This window comes from Hemiscyllium ocellatum, chromosome 17 (genome assembly GCF_020745735.1).
Source record: "Hemiscyllium ocellatum isolate sHemOce1 chromosome 17, sHemOce1.pat.X.cur, whole genome shotgun sequence".
NCBI lineage: Eukaryota > Metazoa > Chordata > Chondrichthyes > Orectolobiformes > Hemiscylliidae > Hemiscyllium > Hemiscyllium ocellatum.
In genome coordinates this window covers 34,236,963-34,250,837 of record NC_083417.1, presented here as the reverse complement: position 1 = coordinate 34,250,837, position 13,875 = coordinate 34,236,963, and the positions used below count along the sequence as shown (strand labels likewise).

The 13,875-nt window shown below is 38.9% G+C and overlaps 1 protein-coding gene across 2 annotated transcripts in view; it reads right to left on the bottom strand.

The window, feature by feature from the left end:
* The window catches only part of zcchc14 (zinc finger, CCHC domain containing 14), a 120,431-nt gene that overhangs the window by 43,642 nt on the left and 62,914 nt on the right, over window positions 1-13,875 (bottom strand). For both annotated transcript variants that reach the window (XM_060838068.1, XM_060838069.1), the window contains exons 7-8: window positions 8,641-8,701; window positions 2,040-2,268 (exon numbers count right to left, since the gene is read on the bottom strand). In XM_060838068.1, the coding sequence (XP_060694051.1) occupies window positions 2,040-2,268; window positions 8,641-8,701 (290 nt within the window). The remainder of the gene's footprint in view (window positions 1-2,039; window positions 2,269-8,640; window positions 8,702-13,875) is intronic.

Sequence of the window (13,875 nt, the reverse complement as noted above, 5' to 3'; positions counted from 1 at the left end):
CAGAGATATCTCGGAAATGACTGCCAGACTACTCAGACCCCTTGGCATCATGGTAGCCCACAAACACAATAAAACAGCTGCTAATGAACTTAAAAGACCCTTTACAGACAACAAACAAAACTAATGTCATTTACAAAATACCGTGCAAAGACTGTATCAAACACTACATTAGACAAACAGGCAGAAAACTAGCCACCAGGATACATGAACATCAAGTAGGCACAAAACAACATGACCCTCTCTCACTCGTATCCTGGCATACAGATGAGGAAAGACACCATTTCGACTGGGACAACACATCCATCCTAGGACAAACCAAACACAGACACATACGAGAATTCCTAGAAATATGGCATTCCAACTGGAACTCTATCAACAAACACACTGATTTGGACCCGATTTACCACCCCCTGAGAAAAAGAACAGGAAATGACATCACAGACCCAAAGAAACCCAAACATATAAATAGAAAGCAGAAATCATCAGCATTGCTTCATCCAGAGGCTCACTGAAGATATTACCTAGTAAGGTGATGTAATGTCTGAACATGAACCTTCCAGCTCAGCAAGCAAACCTATATCCAGCATCTTTAAAACATTTATAGTAGTTAAAAGATGGCAGAAACAAATCAAATCCAAGACTACACAGAACTCGCACTGATTCGTGGGAGCTGAAGAGCAATCAAATATCCTGATAATGCCGTTTATCCTAAAATGGCTGAATATGGTTGAGTGTTGACTGTAGCTGAGACGTTGCATAACAAACAAGTTATGACTGCCATTTATATGGAGATTGCAAGAATTGAAGGAGAAAAGAAGGTAAAAATAAAGAAAGTGAATAAAAGAAGAGGAGATTTTCTTTCTGATTGAAAGTCAATAGTGTCGTATGTAACTAAAAGAAAAATTGGTTTTGTTCTCCTGCTCTTAAATCACAAAAAACACAAATGAAGATAATGCAGTACCATGATGCAAGAATAGCAACAATCAAAAAGTATCATCTCATTGTCTTCTCCAATTGTACGGCAGAAAGGTGGTCAAATTAGGTGAAGTAGATATTCTCTTATCAGAGAAAGGAAGAGGTAATGTGTGTCAGTTATTATATATGTTGTACTGCAGGGGTTCTTAATCTACAACAAGAGTTCAGGGATCTGCAAGATGGTTTGCTGCATTAGTAGTGTCTTCAGTTATTTATTTTCTAATCAGTAGTCTCCCCGCTTCCCAGTTATTTTGAGATATTGAATCTCAGATACAGAGGCTTTGCATGCATAGGAAGTGTTGGATGATTTCATCAGCTGGACAAATTGCCCTGGAGCCTGCACCAAAGAGGCTGCAGCACTGGAAACATTCAGGGAAGAGAAATATACTTTAAAAGTCAACTCTGACCAACACAAAAATTTAATAGTTATTTTCCAAACTTCATGTGAGAATAACCGCTGCACACTTTTGAGCTAGAGAGATCTTTAGTGAGAATATAGAGGATGAACTGCCACACACTTTTCCATCGAATCCATTAGAACAGTTTACTGTCATTTCATCAGTCAAGTTCAGTGAAATGTAACAGTCAACAAGAAAAATTATATTGACCTTATCTCCCAAAGTTAACAAATCCATTAAAATAAAAAAAAAATCAGTGTCTGGATCCATTCTATATCTTGGTTAAAACATAATCAGTTCAGCATGTATCAAATCTCATTTAAATCCAGCTACTACTTTTTCATATATATTGCCTGCAAACAGATTACAGAAGGGTAAAAATATTATCTTCCCCCACCTTCAGTGACAGAGGTAAAAAGCTCAGTGCCCTGAAGGTTGTCGATTTTGTTAACACTTGTCAATTTAAGAGATCTTAAAATTTTGAAAATATAACGCCTCTATTAAAAACAAAGTATAAGTTCTCTTTAAAAGTTTTTTGGACTAGATAACACTGTACATTACAGTGCAAGTAATCAAATATTTCATCTATAAACACAAGATTTTAGACAAATATTTTTCTCTTCCAAAAGAAGATACCATTTCAGATTGAACCAAGGGTAAATATACCTTATCCATTGTGAGCTGTTTAAAAACAGGATAGTACTTGTGCAGACGTAACTTCTTTAGCCAGTCTAGGATACCAATTTGTTCTGGATTCTGTGGATTCAAGTTTTCCGTATGTGGCCAAGTGACTGGCGCAGAGCTTCCGCTGACTGAATGGGAACATGAAGAAGCAGGGATTGATGGCTGCACCGTGTTATAGGAACACTGGATGCTGGCTACACCACATATTGGCCTGAAGAAAAAAACAAACATCAAACTGAATTTAGCAGTTTTACTTTGATAAAATACAGATCAAAATTACCAGACTCTCATGGTATTCTTCTTACAACTTTCCAGAGAATTCTAGATGGTTAATAGTCACGCCAAAGTGCCTTGCCTCCACCTTATCCTAAATAGCCTATCAAAAGGAATATAAACAATTTGGGTGGGGAATAATAAATAATAATGCATTCACACAATGAAAGCTAACTAGATACTAGCAATAGTAGAATCTATTTTCATGACACTTAGCAATTGTCTGTGTGTCAAATCAGAAAATAAACATCATAACCTATTTTTTTCCCCCTGATAACCACCTACAGAAATTTCACTGGCCTTTGAGTGATAACTTTGTTATTGGACATCTGATCCATTGAGAATCTATGTGTGTTTGAGTGAGCGAGCAACTGTCAATCAGATTTTAAAAGTCCTCACAGACATGTGGAATGTAAACCAGAAAAAATAGATTTAAATATCGTACAAAACAAAAATGAAAATTTTGCAATAAAAATGGGACAGAGTTAGAAACAAACTTTTTTAAAAAATCTCCAACATTAATTAACTTCTATAGGAATTTAGACTTCATTTATACCAAAGTAAACGTTCAGTACCAGAAAGGTCATTTGAATAATCTGAAATATCAAGTAATTATTGTTTATTTCACCATCGAAAATTCATTCATATATGAATCAATATTCTGGGATTATCACTGACCTGAAACTGAACTAGACCAGTCATGTAAATACTGTAACTACAAGGGTAGATCAGAGGTTAGGAATTCTGGGGAGAATAGCTCAATTCCGGACACCATTTTTAAAACACAAGTTAGGAAAATGATGGTATACTCCACACTTGCCTGATGGATGCAGCTCCAACAACATGCAAACAGCATTGAGTTAACCACATTGCTGTGGGTTTGGAGTCATATATGGCCAGACTAAGTATGGACAGCAGTTACTTTCCTCAAAAGGATGTCAGTGAATCAAATGGGTTTTTCTGACAATTGGCAATGATGATCAGTCTCGGTTAATAGAGTCATAGAGATGTACAGCATGGATATAGACCCTTCGGTCCAGTGTGCCCATGCCAACCAGATATCCTATCTTAATTCTAATTCCGGTTTTATTTTTGAAAACTGAATTCAAATTTCAACATCCACTATGGTGGAATTCATATCTGGGTCCCCAGAACATTATTCTGAATTAGTGGTGCTGGAAGAGCACAGCAGTTCAGGCAGCATCCAAAGTGCAGCGAAATCGACGTTTCGGTCAAAAGCCCTTCATCAGGAGGGTTTTTGTCCAAAACATCGATTTCGCTGCGCTTTGAATGCTGCCTGAACTGCTGTGCTCTTCCAGCACCACTAATTCAGAATCTTGTTTCCAGCATCTGCAGTCATTGTTTTTACCTCCCCAGAACATTACCTGGGTCTCTGGATTAATAGCCTATGACTCAGCCATTGCTTCGCCATCTACCATTTTCAACATTCACTCTCCCCCCAGTGATGGTGGCATGCCCCCTTCTACAAGAAGAACTGCACTATTTCACAAAAACCCCTTCAACACAACCAGGGGACCACCACACCTAGAAGGAGAAGGGAAGCAGATGGATGAGAACACCTGCAAGTTCCTCTTCAAGCCACACACAATCCTGACGGCCTTCACAAGTGCTGTCAAAATCCTGGAATTGCTGTGATAACAGTACTCTGTGTGTACCTACACCACCACAACTGTAGCAGTTCAAAATGTGGCTCATGACCACTTTTTCAAGGGTAATTAGAAATGGGCAATAAATGCTGGCTTGGAAAAACACTTACATCTCGTTAACAAATAAAATAAAACTAGAGCCATAATTCTAAGAATGGAAATTTTAGGTATCATGTCAGATAGAGTTAGCGGACACTGTCTTATCTCAAAGTCAAGCAAGATGACTTGGGGGACACAAAGTAAGTAGCTAGAATTTCAGAAGAGGACAATGCAGTTGCAGCCTGCTCACTTGTAGTTTTAACAACAGCTTGTGCTTTTGTGAAACTTCTGATGTAATAAGATTCATAGGGACATTATAAAGCAAAATATGACACATATTGAGGGCATATGATCACTAGCATGGTCAAACAGGTAGATTATATTGAGCATTTTAAATGGAGGAAAGAACAGTAGAGACGAGTAGTTGGGGGGGGGGTGGCTGAAGAGACCACATTAGTTACCAAGAGGGCTTTGTCTTCAATTTTTACAGCCTGCAAGCTAAGTTTCCTAGGCCACAGGAAACCTGCTAACTGAAAGACAGTATGAAGAACCATATCCATCAGATAAATGTCTTTACAACTCTATCTGTAGGCCAAGAACAGAATTGTTTTTCCCTGTTCACCAAGTATATTTCCACATAATCATTTCTCACACATGATTACCTAACCCCTACCAATATTAGTCTCATCCCATGATGGATTTACCTTTACCTCTCCCTGTAAATCCCTGCAGCTGTCTTCCCTACCAGCAGCCAGGAAATACACTGAATACAATGTAACCAGTACCACCATTAAATTCGACATGAAAACCTGTATTCCTGGCTTATAGGTTTCCAGTCACGAAGCTCCAGGTCAGCCTGCACATCTTGTGCAGAGACATCACCCAATAACTAGAAGTTTCCTTATTCTTGGATCAACAATATTTTTCTTGAATTATTTGGCGTTACTGACCACTTGCCCAGTCATTTCCCTTGATGATTTGATATTAAATGCTTTTGAAGCCTTTGCTAAGTTTTTATTTTGAGTACTGTGCAGTACAAGGATGAATGACTTTACAACATGACTCAATACAATCTAGTGCTGTAAGCCACCTTTTGGAGCAAACTTAAATCTTTCTTCATCCAAATTAAAATTACTTTACCATTCTTTAAAACACAATTGATTTGGGAAGTTTTTTTTCCTAAATATGTGGATGAATATCAAAGGTGTACCCAAAGTCTCCTATTTTTCTTAAAACTTATGGATCTCTAATCAAGAGCAATGCAGGTGCCAGTTATTCAGCCTCTATTTCCCCATCTGGCCAACATTTGGGAGCAAGGTCCTCCCCACCAATATTCAGTTAGCATGGCAACTATTTTAAAATGAAAAAATTAACACCATAATCTGTCAGTACATCACACATTTCAGTGTGGTAGTTCAAATGTAATCATTTGATCCCTGGGATCAACTAAAGAATAACACTAAAATACATTTTTAAACATGAAGTGTGTGATAGAGTACATAGAACAATACCTTTTATTCCCTGTGAGCGATTTTGGGTTGTTGCCCACCCTTCCATGTCTGCCCATCTGATCAGCACTTGGACCATGCTCTCCACTTGGCCAACATTGTGGCCTGACTAACACTCAACAGCCTTGAGGGGCATTCAGTACTCATTTTCTGAGCAGCTTGCTAATCAGGCCTCCTCTGTTGCGACCACGAGCAGCCAGAGTAATTCTTCCAATCACAGGTTCCCTCTCTCCCGTCCTTTCTGTTCCTTCAATCACAGATATTGCCTCTTGAGGAGCATTAAGCATGGGAGAAAGCCAACCTGTGACTGGAGGAGCTGGAATATCCTGAATGGGAACTCTTGACTGTAACAGCAGCTCTCACCGATTCTGAATCTCATCTAATGTGGGCAAACATTTTTCAATTCAGTTGAGTTTTCAGAGTTGGTTTTGGGGGCAAATTTTCCAGCTGTCCCTAGATACATTGAGTATTGCTACAAAGTGCAGATAGTTAAGGCTTTATATCATCAGTTGGTACAATCAATATTCAATGTTGGACAGTATGTTTTTTGCTATGGTGAGAATGATGGCAACATACTCAAATACCTTACGGTAAATTTAATTTCACAAATTTGTTTTCCAATATCTACTTCAGAGAGCAAAGTTCCAGGCCTCATTTGTCAATTGTCGAGAATACCCCTTGGAAGGAGACATAAATTAAATCAGGTTTCTTTAGCTGGTAAGTGATGTGCTGGATTCCGGGTTGATCATCTCCAGTGATCAATCAAGTGCTAAAAGGAGGAAAATTTATGATTCACCAGTGATGTTGATTAATCAGGGTACTTGCAGATCACCTGTGTAAGTTAGATCATGGTGATTTTACTATATTTCAGTTTATTGACATCTGGAGCCTTTATAATTAACTGTTTGTTTCTTCATACTCAAAAGGTGATGGTGGGTAGGAGAGGGGTTTGGGGAAGTGTACATAGTTAAGAAAGCAGAAGTATGCCCACTTTTAAAATAATCCTACAAGTTTCACACTTCCCCGATTTCCATAGCAGCTTTAGATTTTAAAGCACAGCTTATTAGAGGCAGTGTTTCTCAATAATTCTGCCAGCTTGTAACATCTAACTTCTGATTGACAACTAACTTCTTTCTTTTAAAAACAATGCCTTAGTACTTCATACATGCAAGTCAATTTCTCAGCTTAATTGATTTGACTTAATAAACCTCTTGCATATAGGATTTCTGATGTAAGTTTCAAATAATCCTCAGCATTTCAAAGTGCTGTGCCCTGGAAAATATATATCCAATCAATCTCATATCAAAATCTCTTTTGGACAGCAGTACATTATAAAATCCAATAATAGTTGCTGGTATTTAATTTATGTCTCTGAACAACAATCACAAATTGGCCATTTCAAAAGAAAACCTGGTAATACATTCAAGTAGTTCAATTTTGTCAAAGATAACATCTACCAGTTATTTTTTAAGGAGGTGAAAGCTGATGACTACAATTCTTGGCAATGTACTGCATGCCCTGGTGCTTGCGAAGAACAAGACAGGGTATGCCTACTCAACCAGAGTTCACAATTCTTTTTGGGAACATCTGCAGACAGCAGTACACCCATAAAGTAGTAGTGGTCCAAAACTCACCTTGGAACCCATGTGGCAGGAAAAAGGTGAGTCCATGGGATCAGAAGAGGTTTCAAACCAAACAGGTTCTCGTATTAATGCAGTTAGGACTTGCAGAATCCCTAGTAGCCATTTGGTGCAGCTAAGAATTGGTTTTATGGCTCAGCCTAATCCCTAGGAACCAATCAGCACATTTGCGTCTAGGGAGCAAATCATTGATGTTTCAGTGCAAGCAAGAGTGAATGAAACTCACAAGCAGCGTTTGCTTGTTGAATGTGAAAAAATGTTGTAGCTTTGAGAAATCCATGGGTAGTGCCAGCTTAGTGAAGTTAGTTGAAAACAACAAATACGAGAGATCACAGCGGGTCAGGCAGCATCCATGGACAGACAGCAAGCTAATATTTCACATATAGATGACTCTTCATCAGAGCTTTGACAAAGAGTCATCTAGACTTAAAACATTAGCTTCCTTTCTCTTCACGGATTCTGCCCGACTTGCACGATCTCCAGCACTTGTTGTTTTCAGTATAGATTCCAGCAATTCGTTCCTACGTTGTGAGGTTAGTTGTCTGTGAAAGAAGTGTAATTGTGAAATCCCTCATAAAAGCAATAAAATTTTCATGAAATTAGGTGGCCTACAATGTGACTATACAATCTGAGTATGATGCTGAAAAGTTTGTGGGTTTTGATTTGATTGGATCTGGTTTCAATGTCCTCTGTGGGTGTTCAACCACGGCATATTTACCTCATTTTAATTCCGATAATTAGAATAGAGGTTGTATAAATATTGTAATTGTATAGTGAAGCTTATAAAATTCAAAACAGTGGAATCTTGTGGCTTTATTCTCGTTAGGTACCACGGATCTCAATATTTGCCTACTTAAAGCAAAAAAAGTTACCGGGCCCCAAGCAGATTAATTTGGTGGTCTCATCATTGGATGCTTTGTGCCTTTGAGTAGGCAGGTTTAATTTCAAATGTAATGCACAATTATATGATTTCAAAAGATTTGTCAACAATATCCAACTAGATTTAAACTTTGCTTTCATTATGCATTTCATGCACAAAACAAAAACTATTCTAGTTAGTCATCTACAAGAATACATGCACTGAAAATAATTAATTTAAAATAAATTCATGGTTATAGGTCATATTCTGTTGATCCTAATTGACAGAATTTAGTTAACAAACAATTTTCTCTTGCATATTCAGAATATCGCCTAAGAAATGTAGTTTTATTTTCAAAGTTCTTAGCAAAATACACTAATTTGGAGAAACGAGCCATGTGTATTTTACAAAAATCTATTGTAAACCTAACTAAAAATAAGTAGTCCTAAACTATGAGAATGTTATTAACATACACGAGAAAGCTGTACTTTTAGAATGAGTTTTCTATATTTTTGCACAAACACAGTAACTAAAGATCCAAATAACTTGGTTTATAAAATATTGCATTCAGTCATCATGCACAAAAAATATGTTTACCTTACAGCTGCACCAGTGCTTGTGTTAGCTTTATGTAACATCACTGGTATAGAGTTGGTATCTGTGCGGGAAAAAATTAAGCAAACATTACAGTTAATTTTCTTTGTAGCTCATTCACTTTCAAATTTTACAATATAATTAAAACTTTCACACCCATTAGAATCATAAATACATCTTTCACAATAGGCATTCCCAATAATAAATACATTGATTTTTAAAAGATACACTTTTTCTTAATACATGCTTCGACATTTCATGTATGAACACAGCCAACTGTAACCTAAGATTCTAATTTTGAAAGACAGAATGAGGCAAACTATGAGACATATCCTATTATGCCAGACTATATCACCTCACAGCTCCTCTTTTTAAAGTATGTGACACTGGGTCAAGTTCCCTCATAGGACAGCAACGTTCTATGAACTGGACAACTTTTCTTTTCCATATTTGGTTTATTTCCGAAAGCAATTTTGCCAGTCAGGTATCTTTTCCTATATAATTATTTTAAAGAAGGGAAATGGTTCTGGATGCATAGATAATGGACTATAAATTTGACCACAAGGATCTATTCAGCTTATCAAGTCCCTATACTTTGGACAGAAGTGCATGGGTATGGAATCCATGGGGAAAAACAACTAAAAACATCAAATTATTCAGAACACAATATATAAGAAACCAACAGCACCCAACAGGCTAGGTTACCATATCCATAGGTAGAGCAACCTAAAGCTAATCCTATTCCTCCACTTAATAGTGAGCTCAGGATTCACTGTTAAAATGTTCCCATTTTCCCTTGTACAATTTGATGGTCTTTGATTCAATTCCTATATGATAGAAACTGCCATGCTGTAGTAACTTTCTGCGTGAAGTAATTTTCCTTTACTTCTCTTTTTGTTCTTTTAGTGTCAGTTTTAAATGAATCACCCTTAATCACCAACACTAAGTGGAAATGTTGTTTGATATTTACCCAACAAAAACACTTCAATATTTGAAAATGTTTACTTCTTGTTCAGGAGTTTCTCAGCTCTAGAGGAAACCGATCCACTCTTAGGGCACGATCACTACAATTTATTGTTCCTGGTGCATCAATGACAAGTGCTCTCTTTTGACCTTTGTGTAACATTAAGATCAATTTTTTCAATTAATTAAATTCAGATGGAAATGCCCCGCCAGCTGAAATATCATCCTTGCTATTTGTTTCAAAAACACAAATTGCCAGAAAAGTTTAGCAAGTCTGGCAGCATCTGTGGAGAGAAATCAAAGTTAATGTTTCGGGTCCAGCGACCCTTCTTCGAAGTTTCTGTTTGTTTTCTTTCTTTGATACATTCTTTTATTCTTAACTCACAGAAAGGCACACAGTAGCACTGGTACATGAAATGACTAAAACATAGAGGAGCATAGTGGCCACAACAAAGCTTGTTTCTGCAATTACACAGTGACTGCAATCAAAAACTATTTCCGGGTCATACAGAGGCTCATTCTCAGAATTCTTAACAACTCTTAATATCTCTTTAACAACAACATTACAACATTAACTTAAGAGCTGTTACACAAGTATGAGTCAGAGTCATACAGCATGGAAACAGACCTGTCGGTCCAACTAGTCCACACAAACCATGTTCCCAAACTAAACTAGTTCCACATGCCATCCAAACCAAGTTTAGCCAGATTAAAATCTTTCAAAAAGCAAATAATCAAACTAAACAACTTAAAATATGCCATATGTATGGGTTGGGCTATCTGGGCGGCATGGACAGGTTGGACCGAAGGGTCTGTTTTCATGCTGTATGACTCCATGACCCTATTACAAACCTAAAAATGGGTAAACAACATGAAACAAACCTTTTGTTTGAAACAAAATTAAGGTTTTTCATTTTCTTGGCCGCAGTTGCAGTGATAGGAGTGACAGTGCGGACCAGAGGCATGACTGGAAGCTACAGTGGGAGGAGCGACAGCGAAGACCAAAGGCATGACGGGAAGTCACAGTAGGAGGAGAGACAGCGAGGACCAGGCAGCATGACGGGAAGTTATAGTGGGAGGAATGACAGCGAGGACCAGAAGCCTGACAGGAAGGTAGGAGTCACAGAGTCATAAAGATATATAGCATGGAAACACCCTTTGGTCCAACCCATCCATGCTGACCAGATATCCCAACCCAATCTAGTCCCACCTGCCAGCACCCGGCACATATCCCTCCAAACCCTTTCTATTCATATACCCATCCAAATGCCTTTTAAGTGATGCAATTGTACTAGCCTCCACCACTTCCTCTGGCAACTCATTCCATACATGTACCACCCTCTGCGTGAAAAAGTTGCCCCTTAGGTCCCTTTTCTATCTTTCCCCTCTCACCCTTAACCTATGCCCTCTAGTTCTTTGTCTATTTACCCTATCCATGCCCCTCAATTTTGTAAACCTCTGTAAGGCCACCCCTCAGCCTCCGACGCTCCAGGGAAAACGCCCCAGCCTGTTCAGCCTCTCCCTATAGTTCAAATCCTCCAACCCTGGCAACATCCTTGTTAATCTTTTTTGAACCCTTTCAAGCTTCACAACATTCTTCCGATAGGAAGGAAACCAGAATTGCATGCAATATTCCAACGGTGGCCTAACCAATGTCCTGTACAGCCGCAACATGACTTCCCAACTCCGTACTCAATACTCTGACCAATAAAAGAAAGCATACCAAACGCCGCCTTCACTATCCTATCTACCGGAGACTCCACTTTCAAGGAGCTATGAATCTGTACTCCAAGGTCTCTTTGTTCAGCAACACTATCTAGGACCTTAACATTAAGTTTACAAGTCCTCCTAAGATTTGTTTTCCCAAAATGCACCACCTCACATTTATCTGAATTAAACTGCATCTGCCACTTCTTGGCCCATTGGCCCATCTGATCAAGATCCTATTGTAATGTGAGGTAACCTTCTTCACTGTCCAATACACCTCCAATTTTGGTGTCATCTGCAACCTTACTAACTGTACCTCTTATGCCCACACCCAAATCATTTATGTAAATGACAAAACGTAGAGGACCCAGCACAGATCCTTGTGGCACACCACTGGTCACAGGCCTCCAGTCTGAAAAACAACCCTCCACCACCATCTGTCTTCTACCTTTGAGCCAGTTCTGTATCCAAATGGCTAGTTCTCCCTGTATTCTGTGAAATCTAACCTTGCTAATCAGTCTCCCATGGGGAACCTTGTCGAACGCCTTACTGAAGTCCATATAAGATCACATCTACCGCTCTGCCCTCAACAATCCTCTTTGTTACTTCTTCAAAAAACTCAATCGAGTTTGTGAGATGATTTCCCACACACAAAGCCATGTTGACTATCCCTAATCAGTCCTTGCCTTTTCAAATACATGTACATCCTGTCCCTCAGGATTCCCTCCAATAACTTGCCCAACACCAATGACAGGCTCTCTGGTCCATAGCTCCCTGGCTTCTCCTTACTAACCTTCTGAAAGTGTGACACCAGGTTAGCTAACTTCCAGTCTTCCGGCACCTCACTTTGTATCAATGATACAAATATCTCAGCAAGAGGCCTAGCAATGACTTCTCTAGCTTCCCACAGAGTTCTCGGTTACACCTGATCAGGTCCTGGGGATTTATCCACCTTTACGCGTTTCAAGACATCCAGCACTTCCTCCTCTGTAATCTGGACATTTTGCAAGGTGTCACTATCTATTTCCCAAAAGTCTATATCTTCCATATCCTTTTCCACAGTAAATACTGATGCAAAATACTTGTTTAGTATCTCCCCCATTTTCTGCGGCTCCACACAAAGGCCGCTTTGCTGATCTTTGAGGGGCCCTATTCTCTCCCTAGTTACCCTTTTGTCCTTAATATATTTGTACAAACCATTTGGATTCTCCTTAATTCAATTTACCAAAGCTATCTCATGTCCCCTTTTTGCGCTCCTGATTTCCCTCTTAAGGATACTCCTACTGCCTTTATACTCGTCTAAGGATTCACTCAATCTACCCTGTCTATACCTGACATATACTTCCTTCTTTTCTTAACCAAACCCGCAATTTCTTTAGTTATCCAGCATTCCCTATCCTACCAGCCTTTCCTTTCACCCTAACAGGAATATACTTTCTCTGGATGCTCATCTCACTTCTGAAGACTTCCCATTTTCCAGATGTCCCTTTGCCTGCGAACATCTGCACCCAATCAGCTTTTGAAAGTTCTTGCCTAATACCGTCAAAATTGGCCTTCCTCCAATTTAAAACATCAACTTTTAGATCTGTTCTGTCCTTTTCCATCACTAATTTTAAATCTAATAGAATTATGGTCGCTGGCCCCAAAATGCTCCCCCACTGACACCTCAGTCATCTGACCTGCCTTATTTCCCAAGAGTAGATCAAGTTTTGCACCTTCTCTAATAGGTACATCCACATAATGAATCAGAAAATTTTCTGGTACACACTTAAATTCCTTTCCATCTAAATCTTTAACACTATGGCAGTCCCAGTCTATGTTTGGAAAGTTAAAATCCCCTACCATAACCACCCTATTATTCTTAAAGATAGCCGAGATCTCCTTACAAGCTTGTTTCTCAATTTCCCTCTGACTATAAGGGGGGGCTATAAACTTCCCTGGATGTATTTCCAGGAATATCCTCCCTTAGCACAGCTGTAATGCTATCCCTTAACAAAAATGCTACTCCTCTCTTTCCTGTGGCATTTATATCCTGGAACATTAAGCTGCCATTAACCATGTTTCTGTAATTGCTATGATATCCCAGTCCCATGTTCCTAACCATGCCCTGAGTTAATCTGCCTTCCCTGTTAGGCCCCTTGCATTGAAATAAATGCAGTATAATTTATTAGTGCTACCTTGTCCCGGTCTACCCTGACTGCTTGACTCGCTTCTGTTCTCAACTGTAGCAGCCTCAGATTGATCTCTTTACTAGTTTAAATCCTTTCAAGCAGCTCTAGCAAATCTCCCTGCCAGTATATTGGTCCCCTTTCAATTTAGGAGCAACCCATCCTTCTTGTACAGGTCACTTCTACCCCAAAAGAGATTCCAGTGGTCCAAACTTGTGAATTCTTCTCCCATACACCAGCTCCTCAGCCATGCATTCATCTGTTCTATTCTCCTATTCCTGCCCTCAATAGCTCGTAGCACTGGGAGTAATCCAGATATTTCTACTCTCAAGGACCTCTTTTTTAAATTCCTGCATAACTTTCTGTAATCGCCCTTCAGAATCTCAACCTTTTCCCTTCC